Source organism: Bison bison, unplaced genomic scaffold (assembly GCF_000754665.1).
Source record: "Bison bison bison isolate TAMUID 2011002044 unplaced genomic scaffold, Bison_UMD1.0 scf7180017864372, whole genome shotgun sequence".
NCBI classification, from domain to species: domain Eukaryota; kingdom Metazoa; phylum Chordata; class Mammalia; order Artiodactyla; family Bovidae; genus Bison; species Bison bison.
Genome location: NW_011494944.1, coordinates 2,866,682 through 2,890,095, shown reverse-complemented (window position 1 = coordinate 2,890,095; position 23,414 = coordinate 2,866,682). Strand labels below are relative to the sequence as shown.

Below are 23,414 nucleotides of genomic sequence, written 5' to 3'. Positions count from 1 at the left end.
GAGGTTTATTATAATAGTTTGCAATTTTATTTATGTTTGGAAGTTCCCTACTGAAAGATTAAAATGTTTTAAACACTACTAATATCAAACTTGGGAAATGTAGCTAAAAATGTTTGTACTTTATTAATTTGCATTTAAATACTATATTCTTTTATAGCATAGTTGTAAAGCTTACTTTGAAAAGTATTTCATTAATAAATTCTTAGTAAAGAAATTACAATAAATACTTCTTTTGAAATTTAATACTTCAAAATTAAATTTATTCTGTTTATTACCTTTATTCATAGTAGAGCTAAAGATAATTGAGTAGTTGAATCTAAAGAAGAGATGAACCTTTAAATGATGAATTAATTAACCTCAATTTACATAATGCTCTTATTATTTGCATAGTAAATGAGCAGAGTTTTATTATAGGTCATTAACAGTTATTAATAAGTGAAACTGTGTTAGAAATACTACTTGGGTTTATATTTCAGACTCAAGAAACAAAGGTCAGTCATGAAATGTTAATAACAATATTCAAAACATTAGGCATTAAAGTAACATTTAGCTTTCAGGCTTCACACATTTCTGAGAGGATAATTCATGAATTTGCTAATTGGTCTCACTCTGCATGAATATAGGGCACATATAAGTATACATGAGTATATAAGCTAAACTTCTATTAGTCTCAGATTTCCATTTAAATTACAGTAATGAGAATTAGTTTATTATACTCACATATAAAGTATCAATATGTTTTTATTCCTAGAAATCAGACCTATTTCTTGCAAAATGCTAGGTTCTGCAACTTAAATTCTTTCAAAGAAAGATGATAGATGGTGTTCAATTAATTTTTACATTTATTTTTATTTGCAATAGGCAGCTTATGTTATGTAATTTAGAACTATTCTAAACTTTCAACTCCTGATTTAGTCAATTCAATTACAATTTGAGGCATTATCTATATTTTCTAAAAATGCAATTGCCTCCAGTTAAAGATTTTAAAAACTCAAATAACTGCACTGCTATTTTTAAACAACTTACTTATTTAGTGATGAATAATCACTGAAAACCATTTAATGCCTTTAATTTCAAAGACATACTATATATAATCTGATGTTTCCAATGATTTGGTTGTGCTTTGACAAACAACTGTGCAGGCCTCTACATCAGACCAGTGAGTGAGATTTGAGATAAAAGGACAGATAAATGAATTACTTTATGAACATCTGTTCAATTACAAACGGATGCAGAACATTCTATAGTACATCTTTTGCTGTTACTCCTTCTTTGTTCACTTTTCTCTTACATTGCTGGGGTGCTCTCTCTCTATCTGGCATTCATATGAGTACTCTTGCCCTGTCTCAGAGTCTCTTCCTGTTGCCTCTTTCCTCTCTTAAGATGCTGACTGATGGAATGTTGTGAGAAGATGTCCACAAGTGGGCTCAGAGTAAAATGTAAATATTTTATTACCTGTTTTGTACTTTATACCTTCTCTGGGCATGTATCTGCTAGTGGTTAAATTAAATATGGTTTTCTTGGTTTCTCTGGGGTCTAAAAAATTTTCCCATTCTTTATAATAGTTGACATATGATAATGTTAAGCAACAAAAAGATGGATTGTTTAACTTGCAAAGATGTATAATATCAATCAATGGAAAAGAACAGTGTTTATCCCATTTTTGGGCTTCCCTGGTGGCTCAGATGGTAATTGCCTGCAATGCAGGAGACCCGGGTTTGATCCCTGGGTCTAGAAGATCCCTTGGAGAAGGAAACAGCAACCCACTCCAGTATTCTTGCCTGGAGAATTCCATGGACAGAGGAGCCTGGCAGGCTACAGCCCATGGGGTCAGAAAGAGTTGGACATGACTGAGCAACTAACACTCCTTACTTACAGCTCTGGGCACATAGTAAGCACTTAACAAAGGAATTGTTGCTATAAATAAGTTTAAAATTTGAGAAAAAGGTCCTTTGTCAAGCCATGTGTCTTGATTATAGTTACAGCACTTCATGTATTCTCTCCTCACCATCCTATTCTATTATCAGTAACATCTCTCAGAATCTATACTGGTCCTCTTCATAAATTGGCTTTTACTCAGTTTTCTGTATACATAAACTATATTACACTGAAATGCTGAAGAAAGATTTTGGAGTCTAAAGATAGCTTAAATCTCCCACTTTTCATTTACTGACAGCGACATTTTTAAAAAAATCACTTAACCTTTTCTTGTCTTTGTAAAATGGGAATAATAAATCTCATTTCCTAGAAATGGATGTGAATTAAATATAATGCCATGTATAAATTATAATAAATGTTAGTCATTCTTTTTGAGATGCATTTCCCTCTGCTCTCAGAAAATACAAAGTACCAGAAGCCACACAATTCAGGGAATGTATAGTAATCCTGTTCCCATTAAAAATATACACTCCAAGGGGTTAGCCTTCACAGTGTGATTTTTTTTTTTAATGAAACATATACTGGCAATGATAGCATTTCAATAAAATTGTACAAAAAATTTGAAAATATTGTGTTATTACCTTGACTTTAAGGATTATGAAATCATTCTCTGCATTGCCATACTGTTGTTTTTTAGTGGCTAAGTCGTATTCAGCTCTTCGCAATCCCATAGACTATAGCCCACCCCGCTCCCCTGTCCATGGGATTTTTCCAGGCAAGAATACTGGAGTGGGTTGCCATTTTTTTCTCCAGGGGATCTTCCCAACCCAGCGATCGCTGCATCAGTAGGTGGATGCTTTACTTCTGAACCAGTGGAGGAGGCTGAATGGCCATGTGTCAATTCTTAAAGTGAATGAGCAATCATCTTCAAGTGATAATGAATGTTCTGCAATCTCCACTGAGGATTGTATTTTAGATATTTGTATTTGGTTAGAAAATAAGTAAAAACACCATAATTCTCATAAAATTCTTAAGTAACACAACTTACTTTTTGAAGGAACTCGGAGATTGGCGAGGACCACTTCCAGGGAATCAGCTTGAACTCGAAGTACATAGCTTGTCCTTGTTTCATAATCCAGAGGGGCATTCACGTAGATTACTCCTGTGATGTTATTGATTCCAAACTTATCTAGAATCAAAATACAATTCCTTTGTCACTCTCTTCATACTATAAGGGGAAATAATTCTCTTTAAAGATCACTGTGATTTTAAAAACACATATAATAAGAGTAACACATCAAAGTGACCAAATTAAGGCTTTGGGAAACTCTGTTTCAGCTCTAGAAATTATCAACATCAGTGTTTCCCTAAATGCATGATTTGAAATTCCAGGTTTTTTTTTTTTTTGCAATTGTCCTGGAAACTGATGTTTCTCTGGTCAATTAAGTCTGTGAAACAATGTATACTGAATTCCTCACCATAGATACACATTATCTTCTACTATAGCAAATGCTTCTAGAAACCTTGTTTTAAAGAAATCCACTTAATTTTGTTTAATCAAGTATTTCATGATGCTATTGGATTATTATATTTTTTATGATTTAATATATCTTATTATCCTGCAGATTTAATGTTCTGCTAAGAACACGAGGGAACTGGGACCCCATTCCAGTACTCTTGCCTGGAAAATCCCATGGACAGAGGAGCCTGGTGGGCTGCAGTCCATGGGGTCGCTGAGGGTCGGACCTAACTGAGAGACTTCACTTTCACTTTTCACTTTCGTGCATTGGAGAAGGAAATGGCAACCCACTCCAGTGTTCTGGCCTGGAGAATCCCAGGGATGGGGGAGCCTGGTGGGCTGCCGTCTATGGGGTCGCACAGAGTCAGACACGACCAAAGCGACTTAGCAGCAGCAGCAGCAGCAAGAACATGAGGGAACAAACATAATTTAATATGTTAGTTATTTTAAAATATTATTTATTATTTTAAATAGCTTAAAATATTTGACCTTGAAGTTTACTTTTTAGAATAAATTTGATCATACAGATTTGAATGATGAGCAGAGCACATTGGCAAACTTTATAATATCCTACCTCTTTCACTCTGTCTTTTCCTCACTTTGGTTTTCTCTACAGCATTTATAACTGCCTAAATACTCTATATTCATTAGCTTGATCATTATTATCTTCCAGCTCCTCTTGTTGGATTGTTAAAGTCTACAGTGATGATGATGATGTGTATACTCAGTTGTGTCCTGCTCTGCAACCCCATGGACTGCAGCTCACCAGGCTCTTCTGTCCATGGAATTTTCCAGGCAAGAATACTGGAGTGGGTTGCCATTTTCTTCTCCAGGGGATTTTCCCAACCCAGGGATCAAAACTGTGGCTCCTGCTGCATCTCCTGCATTGCAGACAGATTCTTTACCACTGAGACTATTTTGTTCACTTCTTTCTCCTTAATTGCTGGAAGGTACTGAGTACATGATAAATGCTCAATAGGATTAGTAGACTAAATTGACAAGCAAATGAATTAAATGTGAAAATAATCATTGTGGTGGAGTGAGGGTAATAATTAGAACCACCTGTCTATATTCAAGGAAAAGAACAAATAAAATCATAGAGAAAAGTCATAAGAACAAATTGTGAAAACCATAGCTTCAGTCAGATGTAAGTTTAAGGCAAAAGGAAAGTCTGTAATATTTAGGGAGGAGGCATAACAGCACAGATGAAACAAAGAAAGTCAATAAGAAAAGTACAATATTTAGCACTTGCTTTAGGGACAATAACTTTTAGTAATGGTTGAAATACTTTTATTTATAAAAGTTGAAGACCACTTTCATAATTTCCTTGCAAACTGCTTTACAATATTATTAACATCTCCTAATTTAATATTGAAATGCATGTGTTTATGAAACATATATTAGCTTTTTTCTTTTAACCACCTACAACATTCCAGGCCATTTAACTCATAAAAGGGAAAACCAGAGGACAACCAACTGTGGGTAATAGGGAAAAAAAGAATCAATATGCTAATATAAAACTGAGTCACAAACTTATTCCCATAAGCTAGCAAGCCAATCTGTTCTCTGTGAAAAGTGATTGGTTGATAAAATCAAACTATTTATTTACTTACAACTGTTGATTATATGTTTGCTTTACTGAGGAATCACACAAAATGCACATGACTTTTATCATGCATGTGGCTCTTTGGTCATCCACAGTTATTTTTGTTCCTAAAATATCTTCAGGATTAGCGAAGGTATGATATGGGTTATAGATGGCACAGAACAGTGGTAAAAGACTACTATAGGCAATGATTATGACCAAAAGCTGAAAGTACATATGCATTACTTTTGAATAAATGTCATTAAATATCCCTAAACCAGGGGGAGGTGAAGGCTTTCAGAACTGGATATTGAGTATTCCCTAATGGAAATTAATAGCCTGTGTCAATATAACTGGATTTTCAATCAGATTTAACACATAATTACATTTAAGTTAGACACAGCTTACTAGAAAGATAAACAGTAATGAAATCTGAAATTTATTCCAAATCTAAGTTTATTGTTTTATGATGAAAAGTGTTAGTCACTCAGTTGTATTCAACTCCGTGCAACCCCATAGAGTGTAGCTTACCAGTCTTCTCTGTCCATGGAATTCTCTAGGCAAGAATGCTGGAATGGATTGCCATTTGACTAAACATATACTCACCCTCTTCATTTCCTGCAACAATGGAGTATACAATGCTCTGATTGATGGCTGCAGCAGAAATTACACCCACCATAGTCCCTCTGGTTGCAAGTTCACTTACTGGAGGAGGTCTGCAGGGTGTAAGAGAAGATAACTTATTTTTATTGTCCATTTCCTCATGATGGAGCTTTGCATTTAATAATATAATATGTTAATTTTGTGTTTGTTATTATTTGAATAGTACTATTTTTGAAATTTTCAACAAAATACTGCATTCAGACCCTAGGCCTAACAAATTGTGTTCAAAATTATGCAAATGTTCTTCATTAAGAATGTCTTGTCATCTGTACATTACTGCTTCAGCATCTCCAAAAAACTGTACAAAATTCATTTTGCTTGTCTCTGAAAAAAGTCCTGAAGAGAATGCAATAGGTAGATACAACTTGCTATCTCAAGTTGCTGAAGAAAAATATGGCTTTTATGTTGGTAATATTAGCATATTTAAGCAAACAACCTTCAGTTTCTTTCTAGTCTAGTCCTTATCCTTGCTCTACTATAAAATTTTTAACTGTCCTAAAAGTATTTGAATGGATGACATCATAAAATTAATATTTATTTTGACTTCACTTATTTTACTTAACTTTAACCATATTATGCCCCCATACAGTGATACTTAATTTTATCCATTTAAAACATTTTATTGAACTATAGTTGATTTACAATGTTATGTTAACTTCTTCTACATGTAAAAGTAACTCATTATACATATATAGTCTTTTTCATTGTTATTTTCCATTAGAATTTATTACAGGATATGGAATATAGTTCTCTGTGTTATATAGTAGGACCTTGTTCTTTATTCATTCTGTATTTAGTCATTTTCATGATACTTAATTTTAAAAATATGTTTTCAACAATATACTATCTCATGTTCCAAAACTCCATTTTATTTTACAATATTGGTCACTGCAACTAGGCTATTAGAACTTTATTTTCATAAACCAATGAAAATAATCTCACTCTTATAATTCACAGACATTTATATCATCCAGCTTCCAAAAAAAATAGAAAACTCTTAAACATAAATTTCTGAATCTTGTTATAGTCCAATCAACCTATCCAAGCCATCTGACTTCTAAAGATTTAGCCTCTTTTCTCAAACTGATAAGATAAATCCTACTGTCACTCTTTCACGAGGCCTTTCATCTTTCAGTACTTACTCTTTCAATATTATCCTTCCTTTTTGTCACCACCTTCTGAGTTCTTCTAATCTAGATTACATTACACAATTATATATTGTACTTAATGAAGCCTTTTCTAACAAATTCTGAGCTACCAATATAGTATGAAAAATTAATTACATACAATCCTTCATGAACATCTTGTCCAAAATAGTATGTTCTTTGCCACTGTACTCCATAGATTTGGCAGGCTAAAATTACCTAAATGTAAAGTGACCTATCTTACTGATAACTGCTATAGCACTTAATGGTGGTCCACTTCTCCACTGCATGGTCAATAACTATTTCTTGATAAAGTATAAGAACTAATCTGAATAGTTTTAATAAAATTTAATTTATCCATTTATTGACTTAATTTTACTTCTCTGCATATTTTGTCTTCTTTTTTAATAGCATCCAGGTATAGTTTTGGACAACCATATCTCCTTAATTATTAGTCTAACTGTTTTGGGTAGAACTGACTGACTCGATGGACATGCATTTGAGAAAGCTCGGGAGTTGGTGATGGACCGGAAGCCTGGCATCCTACAGTCCATGAGGTCACAAAGAGTTGGACAGGACTGAGCGACTGAACTGAACTGACCAAATCCCCAGGGTATACGCATAGACACATTACCCAGCTCTGGCTAATGAGGGCATTTTACGTTTATTGCTCATGTTCATATGTGACAAATCTCTCGTGCAAACCCAATGAAAGTCTTGACCAAGAATGTTACTGTAACTAATAAAACATACACACAAAGAAAGTTTTGTTATTGTTGGCTAGAATTTTAATGTTTGTGCCTATAAGAAGGTTCTTGTTAATAATACCAACACAAATGAAATAACTAAAGGTTGAAAATATATCCACTACACTTTGATTAGTATTCTAAATGCTGTTATACTTGAAGCTGGGTAAACTCATAATTTCAGTTACTATTAGTAAAACAAAATTCTCCTGCATTTCTCCTTATATCTAGTTTTTCAGTCCCTTGAAATCAAGAGTTCCAAGTAATTTAAAAAAATGCTTAGATAAAAAAGGATACATTCACCCAAGTAGGCACTTTTAAAGAAAGTTATCTGAGATAACACAATTTTATTTTATAAACAATTCATCTAGACATTGTTACAATGTCACTTCCGTGAAATAGGGGTGACTTTTGTAACCTTGAACCTAAAATGACAGTTGTCTGCCGCTAAAAAGTAAGGCACTTAGAAAAGTGGCACTAAGATTATTTTGATGGACTAATTTGATTATGAATAGAAATCTTTTGTATGATATTTTAGATTATAAACAGACATTGAGACTAATTGTTATTTGCCACATTGGCTTGTGGTTGACCTCAGTGATTGTGAACTCCTTAAACCTGGAAAGGATTAAAATTAGAGAGCTATGGAAACACAGTATGATCCTCCATGATCTTCCACTTTAGTAGCCCTACCCTTGTGTATCCCTTTCTCTTTGTTGGAGGGTCAGACTGTGACTTGTCTCTAATGAACAGAATACAGCAAAGAAGATGGGATGTCACTTCAGTGATTATATTCAGTTCAGTTCAGTTCAGTCCAGTCGCTCAGTCGTGTTCGACTCTTTGCGACCCCACGAATTGCAGCACGCCAGGCCTACCTGTCCATCACCATCTCCCAGAGCTCACTGAGACTCACATCCATCGAGTCAGTGATGCCATCCAGCCATCTCATCCTCTGTCGTCCCCTTCTCCTCCTGCCCCCAATCCCTCCCAGCATCAGAGTCTTTTCCAATGAGTCAACTCTTCGCATGAGGTGGCCTAAGTACTGGAGTTTCAGCTTTAGCATCATTCCTTCCTAAGACTTTAGTCTCAGGGCTGATCTCCTTCAGAATGGAGTGATTATGTTACATAAGATTACAACTTTTCATTCTTGCTAGTAGACTCTGACTACCTCCCTTGCTGGACTTAATGAAGCGAGTGGCGATGTGAGATGGTGCTGCTGCTGCTAAGTCGCTCCAGTTGTGTCCAACTCTACGCAACCCCATAGACAGCAGCCCACCAGGCTCCCCTGTCCCTGGGATTCTCCAAGCAAGAACACTGGAATGGGTTGCCATTTCCTTCTCCAATGCATGAAAGTGAAAATTGAAAGTGAAGTCGCTCAGTCGTGTCTGACCCCCAGCGACCCCATGGACTGCAGCCTGCCAGGCTCCTCCATCCATGGGATTTTCCAGGCAAGAGTACTGGAGTGGGGTGCCATTGCCTTCTCCGTGCGAGATGGTGAGTTCTGACCAATAATAAGCAAGCAACTGAGACCCTCACTCCAACATCAATGTGGAACTGAACCCAATCAACAAAAGCATGAGCTTGGAGGTGGACTGTTCCCTTGTTAAGCCTCAGTGAGATTCTAGCCCCAGACAACAGACTAAAACCTGTGTGAGAATGTGAAACAGAGGACACAGATAACACATTCCTGACCTACAGAAACTTAAAGATGCTAAGTCTGTTGTTTTAATTCATTATATTTTTTTTCAAGAATTGAAAATCTTTTTATATGTATAACAAAAGCTCCGAATGATACCAACAGTCAACTTTATGGACACACCAGATTAAGAGGAACTCCCCTATATATGCCCAAGAAGTAAAGATAAAAATATTTGTGCAAAATTCTACTAGCAAAACATTACATAAATATTTACTATCCATTAAAGAAAAATCAATACATCATGGCATACTCTCACAGTAGAACTTATAGAGCAGTGGAAATTAAAATGAAGCTACATACATTAACATGAATAAAGCAAAAACAAAAAAACAAAAAACCTGTGTTGAGTATAAAAAATAAAAGTTCCAGTAGGTTGTATACAGTATGGTAACATTTATATAAAAGTTAAAACATGCTAGTAATATTATATATTGCTTAAGGATTTATACATATGTTGTAGAAGCATAAAACTGTGATTGAGATTATGAATACCAAATCTAGTGCAGTAATTTTAAAAGGACTAACAGATCACAATAGCAAAATGTTAACAGTCTGCATGGTAGGTAATTACATGGATATTTTTATATTATAAATTTCAGAATAGAAAAATGTTATTCAACTTAGTGATTTAAAATGCTGCTGCTTCTGCTGCTAAGTCGTGTCAGTTGTGTCTGACTCTGTGCGACCCCATAGACGGCAGCCCACCAGGCTCCCCTGTCCCTGGGATTCTCGAGGCAAGAAAACTGGAGTGGGTTGCCATTTCCTTCTCCAATGCATGAAAGTGGAAAGGGAAAGTGAAGTCATTCAGTCGTGTCCGACTCTTCGCTACCCCATGGATTGTAGCCCACCAGGCTCCTCCGTCCATGGGATTTTCCAGGCAAGAGTACTGGAGCGGGGTGCCATTGCCTTCTCCAGTGATTTAAAATACATGTGTGTTAAAATGAAATCACACTTGCAAAAGCTCTGGATGAAAGTAAAAAGTACTCTGAAATTAAGTGTTCATGATCAGGGGCAAAATGGAAAACTGTTTTCTTGATTTACTTGATTCTCTTTGGGATGGAGGCAGGGCCAATTTGAAACTAAGTGCATCATGGTACAGACATTCTGGATCAACATGACCAATGTCAATCCTTGACTCTATTCCAAAGGTCAGAGAGAAGGAACATAGGAGGGTGTATGGAAGGGAGGGTGTTCATGATGGAGGTGGGAAAGTAGAGTATGGGTGGGGCATCTTGAGTCATCTCTAGTCCTTATAGCTTCTTTCCACTTGAGCCCCTTGCACAAGGAGGGAGGCAGTGTATCACAGAGTATATAGGACCTGTTACAGTTTCCACTACCTGTGGAAGTAAGTGACTATGAACCTGATCATCAGTACCACTCTGAAGCCCAGGAGGAAAGCCACAAAGATATAGGCAGGCATCTCTGGACCTGTACTCCCAGTGGGTTTGTATATGGCCTGCATTACTGTGGACAATATGAGGCTGGCCTGGATGGGAGGCTGGGTCTCATGCAGCACCTTACAGGTAAATACATTCAGATTCCTGCACTGAGACATTCAACAAATTCAAGCTTTCCAAGGTGTAGGTCCCATCACTATTCTGCTTGGACAGGGGTTTCACAGCTCCCTTGAACATACGGCAGTTCTCCAACCAGCTGAGATGCACATTCTGTGGATAGAATCTCTGCACGTGGCAGGTAACTGCTACCCCATCCAAGGAATGTGAAGACTGGGACACAGTCACTGTAGAGGGAACTGTCACAGCCCAGAGAAAGCAGAAAATTACCATAGGAAGTTCACCATGGGAACCAGTAAGCTCCCTAAAGATAGGGGTCCTCTGCCTAGCACCTGCCACAGAGGAGTTAGGTATTGGTTAACTAATACATGCGTAAGTAAGTGCATGAGTGAATGCATGCTTGGATGGAAGCAAGGAATGATGAAGCCATCTTAATCTTTCCTTTCTTTTCTACTGTGGACATTCAATAGAAAAAGATGAACCTGAATTTCATTTAAGAACCTCTGAATCAGCTGACTTACTCTATAACTTGATGAAGATTCCTAATCTCTAATCTTTTTCTTTTAATTTTTTTAAATTGAAGGATAATTGCCTTACAGAATTTTGGTTTTTTCGTGTCAAATCTCAACATGAATCAGCCATAGTTACCCTGCCTTTTGAACCTCCCTGCCATCTCATTCCCCATCCACCCCTCTAGGTTGATACAGTGCCCCTGTTAGAGTTTCCTGAGCCATATAGCAAATTCTCATTGTCTATCTACTTTACATATGGTAATGTTAGTTTTTACGTTACTCTTTTCACACATCTCACCCTCTCCTCCCCTCTCCCCATGTTCATAAGTCTATTTTCTATGTCTGTTTCTCCACTGATGCCCTGTAAATAAATTCTTCTGTACCATTTTTCTAGATTCCATATATGTGTTAGAATATGATATTTGTCTTTCTCTTTCTGACTCACTTCACTCTGTATAATAGGTTCTAGGTTCAGCCACCTCATTAGAACTGACTCAAATGCATTACTTTTATGGCTGAATTATATTCCATTGTGTATATGTACCAATGGAGTTGTATGAGCATATACACAATGAGTTGTATGAGCTGCTTGTGTATTTTGGAAATTAATCCTTTGTCACTTGTTTCATACACTATTTTCTCCCATTCTGAGGGTTTTCTTTTCATCTTGCTTATAGTTTCCTTTGTTGTGCAAAAGTTTTTAAGTTTAATCAGGTACTACTTGTTTACTTTTGTTTTTATTTCCTTTACTCTAGGAGGTGGGTCATAGAGGATCTTGCTTTGATTTATGTCATCAAGTATTCTGCCTATGATTTCTAGGCATTTCTAAGAATTTTATAGTTTCTGGTTTTACATTTAGGTCTTTAATCCATTTTGAGTTTATCTTTGTGTGTTGTGTTAGGAAGTGTTCTAATTTCATTTTTTTACTCATAGCTGTCCAGTTTTCCCAGCACCATTTATTGAAGAGGCTGTCTTTGTCCCATTGTATATTCTTGCCTCCTTTGTCAACAATAAGGTACCCATAGGTGTATAGGTTTATTCCTGGGCTTTCTATCTTGTTCCACTGGTCTATATTTCTGTTTTTGTGCCAGTACCATACTGTCTTGATGACTGTAGCTTTGTACTATAATCTGAAGCCAGGAAGGTTGATACCTCCAGCTCCATTCTTCTTTCTCAAGATTTCTTTGGCTGTTCAGCGTCTTTGTGTTTCCAAATGAATTATGAATATTTTTGTTCTAGTTGTGTGGAAAATGCCATTGGTAATTTAATAGAGATCACATTGAATCTATAGATTGCATTTGGTAGTATAGTAATTTTCACAATATTGATTCTTCCTACCCAGGAACATGGAATATCTCTCCACCTGTTTTAGTTATCTTTGATTTATTTCATTAGTGTTTTATAATTTTCTGTGTACAGTTCTTTTGTCTTCTTAGGTAAGTTTATTCCTAGATATTTAATTCTTTTTGTTGTAATGGTGAATGGGATTGATTCTTTTCTGATTTTTCATTGTTCATATATAGAAATGCAAGTGATTTCGGTGTACTGATTTTGTATCCTGCAACTTTGCTAAATTCACTGATTACCTGTAGTAATTTTCTGATACTATATTTAGGGTTTTCTATGTACAGTATAATGTCATCTACAAACAGTGAGAGATTAATTTCTTCTTTTCTGATGTGGATTCCTTTCTTTCTTTTTTTTTTTTCCTCTGATTGCTATAGCTAGGACATCCAGAATTATCTTGAATAATAGTGGTCAAAGTGGACACCCGTGTCTTGTTCCTGATCTTAGGGGTAATGCTTTCAGTTTTCACCATTGAGAATAATATTTGCTGTAGGTTTATCATATATGGCCTTTACTATGTTGAGGCAGGTTCCTTCTATGCCCATCTTTTGAAGAATTTCAATCATAAATGGGTGTTGAATTTTGTGAAAGGTTTTTCTGCATCTATTGAGATTATCATATGGTTTTATCTTTCAATGTGTTAATACGGTGTATCACATGGATTGATTTGCATATATTGAAGAATCCTTGCATTCCTGGAATAAATCCAACTTGATCATGGTTGATTTTTGATGTGTTGCTGAATTCTGTTTGCTAACATTTTGTTGAGGATTTTTGCATCTATGTTCTTCAGTGATATTGGCCTGTAGTTTCTTTCTTTGTGTTGTCTTTGTCTAGTTTTAGTATCAGGGTGGTGGTTGCCTGGTAGAATAAGTTTGAAAGTGTTCCTTCCTCTGCAAATTTTGGAAATAATTTTAGAAGGATAGGCATTAGCTCTTCTCTCAATGTTTAATAGAATTCTCCTGTGAAGCCATCTGGTCCTGGGGTTTTGTTTTTTTGGGAGATTTTTGATCACAGCTTCAATTTCAGTGCTTGTAATTGGGTTGTTCATAATTTCTATTTCTTCCTGCTTCAGTCTTAGAAGATTGAACTTTTCTAAGAATCTCTCCATTTCTTCCAGATTATCCATTTTATTGCCATATTGTTCATAATAGTGTCTTACAATCCTTTGTATTTCTGCATTGTCTGTTGTAAACTCTCCTTTTTCATTTCGAATTTTGTTGATTTGATTCTATTCTCTTTTTTTCTTGATGAATCTGGCTAAAGGTTTGTCAATTTTGTTTATCTTCTCAAAGAACCAGCTTTTAGTTTTATGAATCTTTACTATTGGTTCTTTCATTTCTTTTTCATTTATTTCTGCTTGGATCTTTATGATGTCTTTCCTTCTACTAATTTTGGGGATTTTGTTTTGTTTGTTGTTCTTTTTCCAGTTGTTTTAGGTATAAAGTTATTTTGTTTATTCAACGTTTTTCTTGTTTATTGAGGTAGGATTGTATTGCTATAAACTTCCCTCTTAGAACTCCTTTTGCTGAATCCCATAGGTTTTGAGTTGTTATGTTTTCATTGTCATTTGTTTCTAGATTTTTTTTTGATTTCCCTTTTGATTTCTTCAGTAACCTGTTGGTTATTCAGAAATGTGTTGTTTAATCTCCGTGTTTTTTTTTTTTTTTCTTACAGTTTTGTTTTTTTATTCTTGTAATTGATATCTGGTCTCATAGCATTGTGGTTGGAAAAGATGCTTGACATGATTTCCATTTTCTTAAATTTACTGAGGTTTGATTTGTGACCCAAGATGTGCTCTATCCTGGAGAATGTTCCATGTGCACTTGAGAAGAAAGTGTATTCTTCTGCATTTGGATGGACTGTCCTGAAGACATTGAGATCCATCTCATCTAATGTGTCATTTAAGACTTGTGTTTCCTTATTAATTTTCTGTTTTGATGATCTGCCCATTGGTGTAAGTGGGGTGTTAAAGTCTCCTACTATTATTGTGTTGCTGTCAATTTCTCCTTTTATGTCTTTTAGTGTTTGTCTTATGTATCGAGGTGCTCCTATGTTGGGTGCATAGACATTTACAACTGTTATGTCTTCCTCTCGGATTGATCACTTGACCATTATGTAGTGTCCTTCCTTATCTCTTGTAATCGTCTTCATTTTAAGGTCTATTTTGTCTAATGTGAGGCTGGCTACTACAGCTTTCTTTTGTTTCCCATTTGCACAGAATATATTTTTCCATCCTCTCACTTTCAGCCCATATGTGTCTTTAGGTCTAAGTGGGTTTCTTGTAGACAGCATATAAATGGGTCTTGTTTTTGTATCCATTCAGCCAGTCTGTGTCTTTTGGTTGGCACATTTAATGTGTTTACACTTAAATTAATTATTGATATATATGCTCCTGTTGCAATTTTCTTAATTGTTTGGGGTTGATTTTGTATATGTTTTTTCTTCTCTCGTATTTCTTGACTATATAAGTCCATTTAACATTTGTTGTAAAGCTGGTTTGATGGTACTGAATTCTCTTAACTTTTGCTTGTCTGAAAAGATTTTTATTTCTCTAATAATTTTGAATCCTTGCTGGGTACAGTAATCTTGGTTGTAGATTTTTCCCTTTCAGTACTTTAAATATATCCTGCTATTCCCTTCTAGCCTGCAAAGTTTCTGCTGAAAGATCAACTGTTAAGTGTATGGGGTTTCCCTGTATGTTATTTGTTGCTTCTCCATTGCTGCTTTTAATATTCTTTCTTCACGTTTAGTCTTTGTTAGTTTGATTAGTATGTGTCTTGTTGTATTTTCCTCCTTGAGTTTATTCTGTATGGGACTCTTTGTACTTCTTGGACTTGATTATTTCCTTTTCCATGTTGGGGAAATTTTCAACCATAATCTCTTCAAAATTTTTCTCATACCCTTTCTTTTTCTCTTCTTCATCTGGGACCCCTATAATTCGAATGTTGATGTGTTTGAGATTGTCCCAGAGGTCTCTGAGACTATGCTCAGCTGTTTTCATCCTTTTGACTTTATTTTATGCTTCAGAAGTTATTTCAACCATTTTATCTTCCAGCTCATTGATTCATTCTTCTGCTTCAGATATTCTGCTATTGATTCCTTCTAGAGTATTTTTAATTTCAGTAATTATGTTGTTTGTCTCTGTATGTTTTTTCTTTAATTTTTCTAGGTCTTTGTTAATTGATTCTTGTATTTTCTGCATTTTGTTTTCAAGGTTTTTGATAATCTTTACTATCATTATTCTGAATTCTTTTTCAGGTAGTTTGCCTATTTCCTCTTCATTTATTTGGACTTCTGTGTTTCTTGTTTATTTCTTCATTTGTGTAGTATTTCACTGACTTTTCATTATTTATTTATTTTAACTTATTGTGTTTGAGGTCTCCTTTTCCCAGGCTTCAAGGTTGAATTCTTTTTTCCTTTTGGTTTCTGCCCTCCTAAGGTTGGTCCAGTGGTTTTTGTAAACTTCTTATAGGGTGGGATTTGTGCTGAGTATTTGCTTGTTTGTTTTGTTTTTCCTCTGATGGATAAGGCTGAGTGAGGTGGTAATCCTGTCTGCTGATGATTGGGTTTGTATTTTTGTTTTGTTTGTTGTTTAACACACCTGCACAGGATGCTACTGGTGGTTGGATGATGCTGGGTCTTGTATTCAAGTGGTTTAATTTGTGTGAGTTCTTACTATTTGATACTCCCTAGGGTTAGTTCTCTGGTAGTCTAGGGTCTTAGACTCAATGCTCCCACTCCAAAGGCTCAGGGCTTCATCTTGAGTTCTGTGTGGTTCTATATATTCTTTTCCACTGGTCAGGTACTCCTGTCTGCTCTCAGCTGGTGTTCTGCATGCACTTCTCTCTGTTTTAATTCATTACATTTGTAGTGGCATTGTTATGGTGCAATAGATAAGTAATACATGTGGTCTGGATAAAAGAGCAATTATTATTGACTTACTAAGGTCAAATTTCATACAACTTGTTGATGTAACATACATTTGTCATAGTGTGATCATTTGCATATACTGAATTTCTTTTTTGCAGAAACAGACACAGTTTACTTATCTATCTTGTTATTACATGAGGTAAGAACTAAATCTTATACTTTCCATAATTAGTTTATAACTGGATCCTTATAAAGTACAGAAATATAAAAAGTCTACATTAATTTTCTCTTAGCTTTAACATTATAAAAAATACCATTTCTCATTACAAACTCTAAAAATAAAATATTTTATGCATATTTTTGTACAATCAGGATGAAAATAATTAATACTAAGAAAAAGATATTGGCATAGTTTCAGAAGGAATTTAAATTGTATGTCCACCACTAAAAACATTTAAATTTCTATTTGTTAGTAAATGTTTAAAACAGATTTACTTCTAGACAAAATATCTCATTAATCTTTGTCTTAATTGTGTCAACATGCTTCTTTTTATCAGAATCAAAACATACTATAAAAATGAAGTTTTCTCCTGGCTAGGATTAAAAGAACCTTTATAATAATGGACATTAGATCACAAAATTTCAACTCTTCTATTTATTGCCAGACAGAGGCCATTTTATTTTTGTTTTATGCCCTAGAAAGTACCAGTTACATGATGGGGCAAATTATATGTTCCCTTTCGAGTCACATATAACTTGAACATAAAATGTAGTACATGTGCATGCTTAGTCACTCAGTCCTGTCTGACGTTTTGCAACCTTGTGGACTGTACCCCACCAAGCTAATATGGAAAGTAGAAGTTGGTGTAAATCAGGATGCATAAAATCAGATGTCAGAAAAGATAAGAAAATAACAATATTGAATGAAATGGACATAAATTAAGGGGGAAAAGATGGGAACCTGAAATTCAAGAATTCTATTTTTTAAAACTAGATTTACTGCCAACATAATTGAGACAAAGCCCTCTAACACTTGAAACAGCTAGGGCTCAAAAGTGAAAACATACAGCTTTACTGATGAAGCCTAAGAGTCAAAAGAGCAACTGGATTCCTGTTCCTCAGAAAATGGTTGTTGAGAGGATGCCTAAGGAAATGGTTATATCTTAGACAGGCATACAAGTTGACCCTGGAGAGATTAATGGTTTTACATTTTTGAAATGTCTTAAGGAAGGGCTTTCAGTAAAAGGTTTTTTTTTGTTTGTTTGTTTGTTTTTACCAAGCTTGAGCTGAATCAGGCTTCATATCCACATGTCCTGACATTTTCCTGTTGAGAACACTGGGTACTATTTTTTCCTCAAGTGCAACACTTTGGTGATAGTTTACGTCAGGTTTCTTTCCTTTTTCTTTTTTTTTTTTCTTTTCTTTTCTTTTTTAACTTTACAATATTGTATTGGTTTTGCCATATATCAACATGAATCCGCCACAGGTATACCTGTGTTCCCCATCCTGAACCCTCCTCCCTCCTCCCTCCCCATACCATCCCTCTGGGTCTTCCCAGTGCACCAGCCCCAAGCATCCAGTATCGTGCATCGAACCTGGACTGGAGACTCGTTTCATACATGATATTATACATGTTTCAATGCCATTCTTCCAAATCATCCCACCCTCTCCCTCTCCCACAGAGTCCAAGAGACTGTTCTATACATCAGTGTCTCTTTTGCTGTCTTGTATACAGGGTTATTGTTACCATCTTTCTAAATTCCATATATATGTGTTAGTATACTGTATTGGTGTTTTTCTTTCTGGCTTACTTCATTCTGTATAATAGGCTCCAGTTTCATCCACCTCATTAGAACAGATTCAAATGTATTCTTTTTAATGGCTGAGTAATACTCCATTGTGTATATGTACCACAGCTTTCTTATCCATTCATCTGCTGATGGACATCGAACAAGACAAGGGTGCCCACTTTCACCATTACTATTCAACATAGTTTTGGAAGTTTTGGCCACAGCAATCAGAGCAGAAAAAGAAATAAAAAGAATCCAAATTGGAAAAGAAGTAAAACTCTTTTCTTTTTCTTTTTGCCACTCTATACAACATGTGGTATCTTAGTTGCCAGACCACAGACTGAACCCCTGCCAACCATAGTGGAAGCACAGAGTCTTAACCACTGGACCAGATCACCAGGGAAGGATTTCTTTCCTTGTATTGTACAGTTCTGTGGTTTGGACAGAGGTAAAAAGTCATATATTCACCATTATATTTTCATACAGAATATTTTCAATGACTGAAAATCTGTTCCTCATTCGTCTATCCCCCTTGTTGATGCTGTTCAGTCGCTAAGTCATGTCCTATTCTTTGCAACCCCATGGACTGCAGCACAACAGGCTTCCCTGTCCTCTAATATCTCCTGAAGTTTGTTCAAATTCAGTCCACTGAGTCGGTGATTCTATCTAACCATCTTATCTTCTGTCACCCTCTTCTCTTTTTGCCTTCAATCTTTCCCGGCATCAGGATCTTTTCCAATGAGTCAGTTCTTTGCATCAGGTAGCCAAAGTATTGGAGCTTCAGTATTGAACTTCAGCTTCATTTGAGACACAGTGATTCCAATGAATATTTAGGGTTGATTTCCTTTAGATTTGATGGTTTGATCTTGCAGTTCCAGGGACTCTCGAGTCTTCTCCAGCACCATAATTCAAAAGCATCAATTCTTAAGCACTCAGCCTTCTTTATGGTCCAACTCTCAACATCTGTATATGACTACTGGAAAAAGCATAGCTTTGACTATGTGGACCTTTGTCAGAAAAGTGATTTCTTTGTTTTTTAATGCACTAATTTCCTTCCAGGGAGCAAGCATCTTTTAAATTCATGGCTGCAGCCACCATTTGCAGTGATTTTGGAGCCCAGGAAAATAAAATATGCCACTGTTTCCACTTTTTCCACCCACTTGCAGTGAAGTGATGGGACTGGATGACATGATCTTATTTTTTTTAATGTTGAATTTTAAGCCAGTTTTTTCACTCTCCTCCTTCATCCTCATAAAGAGGCTCTTTAGTTCTTCTTCAATTTCTGTCATTAGTACAGTATCATCTGTACATCTGAGGTTCTTGATATTTCTCCCAACAATCTTCATTCCAGCTAGTGATTCATCCAGCCTAGAATTTTACATGATGTACTCTGCAAATAAGCTAAATAAGCAGAGTGACAATACATATCCTTGACAGACTCCTTTCCCAATTTTAAACTGGTCCATTGTTTCATGTCCAGTTCTAACTATTGCTTTTTAGTCCATATACAGATTTCTAAGGAGGCAGGTAAGGTGGTCTCATCTCTTTAAGAATTTTTCCACACTTAGTTTTGATCTACACAATCAGAGGCTTTAGTGTAGTCAATGAAGCAGAGTAGATGTTTTTTTGGAACTCCCTTGTTTTTTCCAGAATTCAACAAATGTTGGCTATTTGATTTCTGTTTCCTCTGACTCTTCAAAAACCAGCTTATACATCTGAAAATTCTTGGTTCACAGATTCCTTAAGACTTGCTTGAAAGATTTTGAGCATTACCCTGCTAGCATATGAAATGAGTGCAATCATATGGTAGTTTGAACAGTCTTTGGCATTGCCCTTCTTTGGGATTAGAATGAAAACTGACATTTTCCAGTCCTGAGACCAATGCTATGTATTCCAAACTTGCTCACAGGTTGAGCACAGCACTTTAGTAACATCATCTTTTAAGATTTGAAATAGCTCAGTTGGAATTCCATCACCTCTACTGCCTTTGTTCATAGTAATGCTTCCTAAGGCCCACTAGACTTCACACTCCAGAATGCCTGGCTCTAGATGAGTAACTGAACCAGGCGGGCTATTATTCATGGGGCTTTAGAGTCAGACACAACTGAGCAAACATGCATCCTTTAAGATAACTGCACCAGAAACTGGCTTAATTTGGAAAATATAGATTATAATAAATCTCTCAATTAAACATATTAAAAAATCTGAATAATGACAATACTAAAATAACAGAATGTATAGTTTCCAAATGTTAGTTCCAAATTTTACAGTAAAAATATAGATAAAACAATTATTCTACAATTTAAAATTTACTTTTATTGTTAGTATCAAGAAGTGACAATAAAAGTAAATGTTATATGTGTTACATAAAGCTCCTAATTATTTTAAATGCTGTGCAGTTTAGGATATAAAAGTGTTTGTAAATAGATGCTATAAAATTTCACTGGGATTCAATCTGGCTCTATTGCTTTCTTTCTACTGAGAGACAAATTAATTTATTTTGACATGTTTGAATTCAATATATTTGCAAATCAGTAGCAATTAAGGAACTGTTTTTATATCTTCTATAAGGGAATTTAATGAAAATAGGAAGAAAAAAAATACCCACCAGAACTCCTATTATTTGTAACCTTGGAGTAATTGTATCAGGGTAATCTAATGTTACATATTTAACTGAGAAAAACAGTTTAAAAAAACATGAATCAAGAGAGAGATTGTAAAGTTAAAAAATAAAATTAAATTAAAAAAAAAAAAACAAAAAACAGAGAGAGAGAGAGATGCCAGCTATCCCAGAGTTCTTAGGATGGACTGTAGATAAGAAAATGGATAAAAGACCAGTGGTTAGAAGTTGTTTTTTAAATCTTTTCTGAAAGGTGATTTCTATTGTTAGGAGTTCTGCTTCTATTCAGATCCACAAAGTGTTCCCATTTGGAAGACAAGAAAACTGAGGTCCTGAGTAGTAAATACTTTCATTTATAAAAGGCCCCCAGGGGATTCAGATAGGAATGGCTTGAATATCATGTCTTTGGGGTGAAAGGGGACTTTGTCTCTGCCACCTTCCTCTTTCTTTTTCTTCCCACACTCTACTCATCAGGCTTCAGTCTTAGTCCTACAGCAATGAATGTCATTTCATGGACTAGAATTAAGCTGAGAAAACTCTCCTTTGATTCTAATAACTCTGAGATTAAATTCTGACTCTCATATTTACTAGTTACATGACCCTGGAGAAATTTTTACTTTCTCTAATCTTAGTTTTTGTCTAGGAAATGGGGAAATTAATTAGATCAGAAGATTATTGAGTTTACTAAAGGATATAATATGTACAAAAATTTTTCCTCACACTTTGCACATAATAGGTACTCCATAAATTATAGACATTGCTAGTACATTATTTTATAAGCTACGCTTCTGAAAGTTTACTTTCAATATTGTAATGATATATAGCTTTCTCTCATATACAGTAGAAACAATAAAAATAAAATTAGAATATGTGTAATTATTAAATCTATCTTGGCTAATATTGTTCACTTTAGTTCAGTTGCTTAGTCCTGTCCAGCTCTTTGTGACCCCATGAACCACAGCACACCAGGCCCCCCTGTCCATCACCAACTGCCAGAGTTCACCCAAACCCATGTTCATTGAGTCGGTGATATCATCCAGCCATCTCATCCTCAGTTGTCCCCTTCTCCTCCTGCCCTCAATCTTTCCCAGCATCAGGGTCTTTTCAAATGAGTTGGCTCTTCGCATCAGGGGGCCAAAGTATAGGAGTTTCAGTCTCAACATCAGTCCCTCAAATGACTGGTTGGATCTCCTTGCAGTCCAAGGGACTCTCAAGTGTCTTCTCCAACACCACAGTTCAAAAGCATCAATTCTTCGGTGCTCAGCCTTCTTTATAGTCCAACTCTCACATCCATACATGACCACACGACTAGATGGACCTTTGTTGGCAAAGTAATGTCTCTGCTTTTGAATATGCTGTCTAGGTTGGTCATAACTTTCCTTCCAAGGAACAAGCGTCTTAATTTCATGGCTGCAGTCACCATCTGCAGTGATTTTGGAGCCCCAAAATATAAAGTCTGACACTATTTCCACTGTTTCCCCATCTATTTCCCATGAAGTGGTGGGACCAGATGCCATGATCTTCATTTTCTGAATGTTGAGCTTTAAGCCAACTTTTTCACTCTCCTCTTTCACTTTCATCTGGGGGCTCTTTAGTTCTTTTCCACTTTCTGCCATAAGGGTGGTGTCATCTGCATATCTGAGGTTATTAATATTTCTCCTGGTAATCTTGAATCCAGCTTGTTCTTCCTCTAGCCCAGCGTTTTTCATGATGTACTCTGCATATAAGTTAAATAAGTTTAATTACCCCTTGAGGTCCAGGCCTGGATCCAGACCTGCCACCCCGAGAGCGGTGAGGAGGCAGTGGCCCTGGTGGAGGATTGGCACTGAGAGTCCCAGGCCGTGGGGCAGCGGGTGAGGCAAAGAGCCTGTTCTCCATGGAGCAGGCCTTGGAGGTAGTGGGGCTGCTGCCAGGTGGATAATTGCCAAAACCATAGTAGTAATGTTATCATTTGTCTAACTCAATGAAACTAATCCATGCCTTGTGGGGCCACCCAAGATGGATGGGTCATGGAGGAGAGATCTGATAGAATGTGGTCCACTGGAGAAGGGAATGGAAACCACTTCAGAATTCTTGCCTTTAGAACCCCATTAACAGTATGAAAAGGCCAAAAGATAGGACACTGGAAGATGAACTCCCCGGGTCGGAAGGTGCCCAATATGCTACTGGAAATCACTGGAGAAATAACTCCAGAAAGAATGAAGGGATGGAGCCAAAGCAAAAACAACACCCAGTTGTGAATGGGACTGGTGGCTGAAGCAGGGTTTGATGCTGTAAAGAGCAATATTGCATAGGAACCTGGAATGTTAGGTCCATGAATCAAGACAAATTGGAAGTGATCAAACAGGAGATGGAAGAGTGAACGTCAGCCTTCTAGGAATCAGCGAAATAAGATGGACTGGAATGGATGAATTTAACTCAGATGACCATTATATCTACTACTGCGGGCAGGAATCCCTTAGAAGAAATGGAGTAGCCATCATAGTCAACAGAAGAGTCGGAAATGCAGTACTTGAATGCAAT

General features: G+C 36.0%; 1 protein-coding gene across 3 annotated transcripts in view; it reads right to left on the bottom strand.

The window, feature by feature from the left end:
- PCDH15 (protocadherin-related 15) overlaps positions 1-23,414 on the bottom strand; it is a 1,053,047-nt gene that overhangs the window by 150,858 nt on the left and 878,775 nt on the right. For all 3 annotated transcript variants that reach the window (XM_010856569.1, XM_010856570.1, XM_010856571.1), the window contains exons 24-25: positions 5,589-5,698; positions 2,927-3,067 (exon numbers count right to left, since the gene is read on the bottom strand). In XM_010856569.1, coding sequence (XP_010854871.1) covers positions 2,927-3,067; positions 5,589-5,698 — 251 coding nt within the window. The remainder of the gene's footprint in view (positions 1-2,926; positions 3,068-5,588; positions 5,699-23,414) is intronic.